General features: G+C 51.9%; 1 protein-coding gene across 3 annotated transcripts in view; it reads right to left on the reverse strand.

Moving 5' to 3' along the window:
• The window catches only part of ADGRG3 (adhesion G protein-coupled receptor G3), a 14,389-nt gene extending 6,911 nt beyond the window's left edge, over positions 1-7,478 (reverse strand). The window contains exons 1-5 of one of the 3 annotated variants that reach the window (XM_043526310.1): positions 7,289-7,478; positions 5,412-5,441; positions 3,329-3,509; positions 2,660-2,801; positions 442-588 (exon numbers count right to left, since the gene is read on the reverse strand). In XM_043526310.1, the coding sequence (XP_043382245.1) occupies positions 442-588; positions 2,660-2,801; positions 3,329-3,509; positions 5,412-5,441; positions 7,289-7,358 (570 nt within the window). In that variant the 5' untranslated portion in view covers positions 7,359-7,478. The remainder of the gene's footprint in view (positions 1-441; positions 589-2,659; positions 2,802-3,328; positions 3,510-5,411; positions 5,442-7,288) is intronic. The other 2 variants (XM_037878068.2, XM_027825709.3) reach the window with 2 other exon arrangements.
• Positions 7,479-7,727: the final 249 nt, after the last annotated feature.

Consider the following 7,727-nt stretch of genomic DNA (forward strand, 5'->3'; position numbering starts at 1 on the left):
CTGGATCCTTTAGCTCAGGTAGTCGAGGTTCATGCCTTTAGAGCCAGCAGTCCTAGGCTTGTTTCCCTGCTGCTGCCCCACCGACGGGTGCAGCATCGCAATGCAGCCCTTGTGCTGCCATGGGTCCTATAAGACTCTGTATGGCCACAAAGGAGTTAATTCAGTCACCTGGCCTTTATACCTCTCCTCATCAGCTGTGGAATCAAGTAGTGGCTGTCATGGGTCAGCGTCTACTTCATAAGGAGAATGTACCCTCGTGCTGCCAGGCATAATCTGATCCCCGCCATAGCCGACCACTCCCTATTCAACACCGCCTGGTCAGTGAGATGCGTGATGGGGGCGTTCGCCTTCCTCTGGAGAATCAGGGATTGCTCAGGGCCAGAGGCAGGATGGCTAAGAGATCAGCTGAACCTCTGCTCTGACTGTTACGGCAACACTTACCTTAAACAGGCCCACTTGTCCAACGTCGAGCACCAACACCGCCACTTTGACGTAGTCTGTCTCGTTGTGAATGGACTGAAATAGTCCCCTGGGGAGTTTTACGTTGCTCACGTTCCTCTTCACACTTGTGTCTAGCTCCTTGGGGACCTACGCCATGGACCATTAATAGTTGATTATTATTTGCTAACAATGCCTTGTTCTTCTAGAGCACCTTCTGTGACGTTACTGACATAACCTATGACCACATAAATCATTGTTGCAACCACTGTTATATATTTGCAGCAAATATTGTACAAAGGGTGTCGTGTGAGGTGTCTATGGAAAGGTTATGATTTGCTAATTATAATTATGCTGTCTGAATGTGCGCATCATTTTTGTAGTTGAAGTTATGAATATTGGCTATGTACTTGTATATCAATGTGTTTGTATTCTGAGGTAGCCTTAGTAAAGCATTTGGTCAGCTTCTTGAGAAAGGAATTTTCAAGTTAAGTGCCCAATCAAGAAACACTTAACTGATAATAAACCTTGGAAGACTCCAATCCACATAAGAAGTCTTCCTGGGGATGTTCAAGATAGCAGGTGAGCAACGGCTGCCACCTGTAAAGAATGGAGTCATGCATGGACATGTGACTTGCCCATGTGACTCCAAACTCCATTTTGCTGTAATTTTCCACAGTAAGAACCAAGAGGTGTTCTTACACCTGGAAGAGACTATAAAAGGCAGCTGCCTCATTTCCATCTTGTCTGCAGTCCTGCTCCTTACTTCTGGAGGGACTTTGCTACAAACTGAAGCTCTGACCAAAGGACTGAATGACCCATCCCAGCTGTGGATGTTCTCCAGAGACTTGATTTGAACCTGCAGTTTATTCCATCACTGCTACAAGCCTGAACCAAGAACTTTGCCATGACTGTATGTCATTGATTCCATTTAACCAATTCTAGCTCTCATCTCTATCTTTTTCCTTTTATGAATAAACCTTTAGATTTTAGATTCTAAAGGATTGGTAACAGCGTGATTTGTGGGTAAGATCTAATTTGTATATTGACCTGGGTCTGGGGCTTGGTCTTTTGGGATGAGGAGAACCTTTTTTCTTTTACTGGGGTATTGGTTTTCATAACCAGTCATCCCCATAATGAGTGGCACTGGTGGTGATACTGGGAAACTGGAAAAAGAAAAGGAGGACTTGTGGCACCTTAGAGACTAACAAATTTATTTGAGCATAAGCTTTCGTGCATCCGATGAAGTGAGCTGTAGCTCACAAAAGCTTATGCTCAAATAAATTTGTTAGTCTCTAAGGTGCCACAAGTACTTCTGGTTTTTTTTGCGGATACAGACTAACACGGCTGCTACTCTGAAACCTGGGAAACTGGAGTGTCTAAGGGAATTGCTTGTGTGACTTGTGGTTAGCCAGTGGGGTAAAACTGAAGTCTTCTCTGTTTGGCTGGCCTTGGTGTGCAAAGGAACCCCAGCCTTGGGCTGTAATTGCCCTGATTTAAGCAATTTGTCCTGAATTGATACTCTCAGAAGTGTCCCACCAAGTGCAGCATTGTTACACCTTCCATCTCAGGATCCACAAACACTTTACAAACATTAATGAAGCCCCTGTGAGGTGGATATTATTCTACCCACTACAGAGATGGGGAAACAAAAGACAGGATCAGTCACTTCCTGTTTCTAAGTCACTCAGAGCATCTGTGGCAGATCTGGGCCTAGAACCCAGGAGTCCTGATGCTCAGTTCTCCACTCTAGCCACTAGAAAACATTGCAGCCTAGCTGTTGCCACACAGGCTGGGCATAACCTCTGTGAGAAGAACGAAGTTCTTGCAGATAAGGAGGACCTCGGTGCCCTACGTTTGCTCCACTAACTTGGCCCACACCAACCATTGCGGTGAATGTGAGAGCTACAGATAGCAAGATACAGCTGCCAGCATCCCCCACCTTCTCTAGTGGTGTTTTCAAGAGGCTCTTTTCTTCATAGCTCTAGTGCAGCTGGAATCATGAGCTCTGAAGAAGCACCTGGCTGCATCATGGCTTGCAGTGCACTAGCAGGGGTTAATGCCACACGGCAGTTTCCTTCAGCACTCTGGTAGTGCAGCCATCCCATGCTATCACCCAGGCCCTGAGGTATCTGTCTGAGAAGCTAGAGGCCCAATGATTTATTTCGCCCCTGCTCAGAAGGAGAAGATGCTGCCATTTTGGAAGGAAGGTGTTTGCTACCTCATTCGGCGGGAGTGTGAAGATGAGATCGTGGGCGATGGAGGTCCTCACGTTCTGGACCCGCGCCTTTGCCCCTGTTATGTCTATGATGCTCTCATTCACATCGTTCCCGGTGAGGTACTCCTCGAAGTCAGGCCAGAAGCTGCAACGGGAGGAAGGACATGCTGAGAACTGGTGAATGGAGGGGGTGCAGCTGTTCCTGCCAGGCAGGAAATGGCCACCATGTACTAAGTGTCCTGTCCCCAGGAAGCTGACACAAGGGAAGTGCTTCCTAGGCATATTTAAGCTAATGGGGAGCAGGGAAGAGAGCCAGAAAAGAGCCCAGCTGGTGTGGACTATGGGAATAACCCTTCCCAGGGTGGGAGGTCACGAACCCTTCACCTCAGCACAAGGCAAACTGTGGGACTGACAGACCCCTCTGTCCTGGAGTGGGCTGGGGAAAACTCTGGCATAGACCCCCTCTGTCCAGAGGACGAGCCCACTCCTGCTGGGGTGGAATGAGGGGGACCTCTGGGCCAGGTTCCTCCCTCCTGGGCCAGGACATGGGGGAATCCTGGGTTGGCTGCTGTAGCACTGGCCTGTCCGTCTCCCTTAGCCATGAGGGACCTTCTCCAACAGAGCCCTGCCCGGGTGACACTCTCCTTCCCGCTCCCGTGTGCGCCCTCGTACCTGTGGATCTTGTCCCTCACACAGCTGCAGAAGGTGTTGTTCTCCTGCAGCAGCTCCTCACACGAGGCGGGGATGCTCGTGATTTTCCTGGCTGACTCCAGCTGTACTGGTAAATCTCCTTCGATCAGGCCGATGTCACAGCAGCTGGGGTAAGAGTCCCCCCTGGGTTCTTTCTGCAAAGCTGAGGGAGGCAAACACAGCAGCGGGGGTGTTCCCAGGTCACCCCATATCTCGCTCACCCTCTGGCTGTCAGGGAACGTGCAGGGAGCAATTTGGAAACCCAGGGTTACCAAGAACAAAGGAAAGTGAGTAACAGTCTCCAGGAGGCTGTGACTGCCTGAAATTAATGGGCTAGAGAAGAACCACGAGGCCCCCCCCCCCAAAGCTATTTCAGGGGCTCAGAGGGACTGCAGCTGGGCACCTCACAGGGGAGCAGCGGGAGGCTGATTAGCTGTGCCGGGATGCGATCTGTAAGCCTTGGCAGCCCTTTGCCGAGCTTTCATTGCACGGCCGGAGGAATCTGACAGTAGATCAGAGCCTGCCCTCTGTGTTGGATTGACCTGCACAGATGCTCTGAGCTGGATTCACCCTGGCACGAACACCTGCAACGCCCCTGATGTCCAAGGAGTTGCACCGACTTCCTTTCGGTCTCTCTCCCTCCCGCGGGGATCCTGACGTCCATTTGCCTCTTGATTCCGCCGCTTAGCACCCATGCCAGCTCTCGAGGAGGGCTGAATCCGGCTCGCTCGGGAGCCTGCCAGAACAGCAGCAGAACCCCATGGCTGGCCAGGTGGAAGGAGAGGTTCTTGAGAGCAACACAAGACGCACTGTCTCTGCCCTCCCCTGGGATCTACTTTTGCTGCCAGGGGGAGCTCAGGTTTGGAAACTGGTTTCCTCACCTGACCTTCTGCCTGCAGCAACAGCATCTCCTCGTACTTCAAGCAGACTTTCCTCACTCCTAGCCTGCGATCTGGGCTCTCATCCTTTTTGCCTTGGTCCCATGGGACCAATCTAATTGCATTGTGACTTGGCAAGGGAGAGAGAGAATCAGCTCAGCATGAGACCTCATATAGAGCCGCTTTCAGGCTCTTGCAAATGAAGGCAGACCATGGTGCATGTGATTCTAGCCGGAGATGGGTCTAAACCAAACATCCAGATCCAAACGAACCTGAAAGTCAGCCCCCACGGGGAGGGCAGCACTTCATGGAGTCACACCAGGGAGGTTTGGTGGCAGTGGCCTGGTTAATGGTCAGATTGAATTCCCTGGACGTAAATCCCTGAATGGGATGTGGTTCTACCAATAAACCTGTGGGAGCAGCCTACAGCTAGGCACTTAAAGCATCTCCCAGGCTTTTAGGAACATCTGGGGTGAGCCGATGGAACAGAGCCCAGGATGGGCTAAGGGGCTGTTCGGGTGGGCTAAGGGGGTATAACCAGGAGTAATGGGTGAAAGTGAGACAATAGCAATGTGGGCTGAATATGAAGGAGAGCTTTCCTGGCAGTACTTAGTTTTCTATCTTCCTAGCCCTGTGCAGACATTGGATAATTAATCCTACAGCACCCGGGAGAGGTAGGTGTGTCACTAGTCTCATCACCATTGGCAGATGGGGAACCAGAGAAACGGAAGTGAAGTGACTTGCCCACGTCACACAGCAGATCTAGTAGCACAGCCCGGATTGACTGAGGGCCTCCTAAGGGGGCTCCTTCCTCAGACCACTCTACGAGGCTGTGGCCCTCTCTCCCACAGGATGTAGTGGAGTCTGTCTGAACAGGGGTAGCTCCACTCTGCCTTCGGGCTGTGGTTACTCTCCCTCATCAGCCCAGCCCTGGCAGTGCCTCGTGGCATCGCAGAGACAGGAGGTGGTTGGCTCGTTGGGTCATGGGAGCTGAGGGTGCAGGATTGGGGAGGAGGTCTGGGTTGGGTGGCTGTTTAAGGCACTCTCGCATCGGAGGAGGAAGGAAAATGGAAAGCAGAGGCAGAGGGAGGTCCCCTGGGATTCATCCTTAGCAAGCCTAACATGGATCTGCACCTGCGGCCCAGCCCCAGGGCACGCGGCCCGGTTCAGCAGAGGAGGGGACTCACCCTGGCACTTGTCTTGTCCTCTGACGCAGTCTGGAACAAAAAGGAAATGGACAAAACCACCAGGGTCAGTGAGTGACATCAGAGGAGGGAAAAGATCATCACCACAATGCATGAGACCCAGCGGAAGAGCCATTGAATCACTCAGCGCTTCCTCGCTCCCGCGACACTGGAGCCAGCCTCAGTCTGTCTTGTCCTGTCTCTCCTCCTCGCCTTCGTTTCTTTCCCCACATCTCTCCCTCCCTCCACCGGTTCCCTCCCGTTGGCTTAGAGCCCCTGGAGCAGGGCGCGTAGGGCAAGAATGTCAAGAACCTGTAGGGAAGGAAACAGGAAGGACTAGGAGAGGCGAGACCATCAGTGGAGGGTCCTTTAATATCACTCCTTTGCCTCAGCCACATGCAGGACCCCGAGCCAAACACATGCAGATTGTGACTGAATCGCCTCGCCCACATTGAGTTCACGCACATCTTCAGCATGGCACAGATGCCAATAGCAAAACCCCGGCCAGACCTACAGCTCCCGGTGTGCCAGCACCCTAACGATACACAGGACGCTATTACACGGAATAGGTAATAATCCGTATCGCAGATCACTGTCCCTCATACCTAGCACGGGCATGCTACTGACACAGGGCCAGATCCTCAGCTCATCTGAAGCGATGTAGCAGCTCATGGGCTAGCCAGTTATTTCTAGTGCCTTTCAATCCAGGGCTCTGTTTCAATACAACTGCATAAACAGTGGTTTTTCTAGCTAAGAAACCTCAGAAGATTAGCAGGGGGCTGGAGCTCTCCAGGGCCCTTCCAGCCCCACATTTCTGTGAGTCTAGCTATGTCGAGAGAGAACGATACACATAAAAGATACATTAGTACATTGCATTCGTTGGGCTGGTAATCCGGGCTCCAAGGGTTAACAGATTTTCATGTTCAGGTCAGGCTTGAATGTTGCGTGAGTGTTTGCTTGATCCTGCCCCATTTGGAGTCCCTGCAAAGACACCCAGTGACTGCAGTGGGTGCTGGCTCGGCCCACAGCAAATGCTCAGATTATCTTTGGAGCATATTTGCATAGATACTTCTGGCAGGATTCCCCCAGCTCTGGCTAATGTGTGATGTTCCAGGGCCTAGCAGAGGTGTTCTAGACACCCCCGCATCATTCGGCAATAAAGCAGATCTGGCCTCCCGGGGTGTAGCCAGTATACTCAGCACACAGCCGGCGATGGCACGCGATCCCTTTCCACTGGATTGGGTGAATGCTCATGAAGTTGGTTCCCAAACTGCCCTATCCACGACAATGCAGGGAGCACAAAAATCACCCTACCAGCCGCTCCCCGTCAGACACCAGGGGACTGGCGCTGCAGTCAGCCAAAAAGCCAAACTTGGTCACGTGATCAGAGGGCAGGCCCCCCACCGGGCTGCAATGCAACATATAGCGCAAAAGCTTAGGGGAAACCATCTCTCTTGCCATTCCTAGCTCTCAGCTGATCACTTTGGCCTTTCATAGAATCTCAGGGTTGGGAGGGACCTCAGGAGGTCATCTAGAGTCCAACCCCCTGCTCAAAGCAGGACCCATCCCCAGTTTTTGCCCCAGATCCCTAAATGGCCCCCTCAAGGATTGAACTCACAACCCTGGGTTTAGCAGGCCAATGCTCAAACCACTGAACTATCCTTCCCCCTTTCAAATGGAAGAGTCTGTCCCACTGGTTAAACCAGCACTGCAGTCCCGTGGTTAAACAGCCTGTTAAGGGCGGGGGGCACTTTTCCCTTTTCTTTCTCAAAGCCCCAGATACACTAGGCCAAAGCATAGGAAAGCACCCAAAGCATCTGCAGGTGACACACACACACAGTGGTTGGCTTCCCCCCACTAGCATCTTCTCCTCTACTCACCCAGCAGTGGCAGGAGGCTCAGGGTTGTCACCAGGAAGGAGTATTTCATGCTGTGCAGCAGATTCACCATTCTCCTTTCTCGTGTAAGTTTCTCTTTCTATCCACAGGGTTCTCTGCACCGTCCTGCTTCCTCTCTCTCTCTCTCTGGCTCTGTCACCAGCCCTGTGCTCTGAGGTTTAAATTAGGCAATGGAAGTGTCATTTCCTATCTGAAAACTTCACAATCCTTCCTGCTCCTTTACAGAGCAAACTTGCTGACAGAGGGTTCCTGGCTGATGAGTGACAGGTCGCTCGCCTCAAAGCTCAGAGCTGGGGGCCGCCTTTCCTGAGTCCTGACCCATCTCGGGGTGGTTCTGAGGGTTCCTCTCCTGTTGTCACGGGGGCCACAATCTCATCTGAGCCCCTAAATCTCCTCTCTTCTGCCTGGCAAAAAACGTGCC

The sequence above is a fragment of the Chelonia mydas genome, chromosome 12 (genome assembly GCF_015237465.2).
Source record: "Chelonia mydas isolate rCheMyd1 chromosome 12, rCheMyd1.pri.v2, whole genome shotgun sequence".
Lineage (NCBI taxonomy): Eukaryota > Metazoa > Chordata > Testudines > Cheloniidae > Chelonia > Chelonia mydas.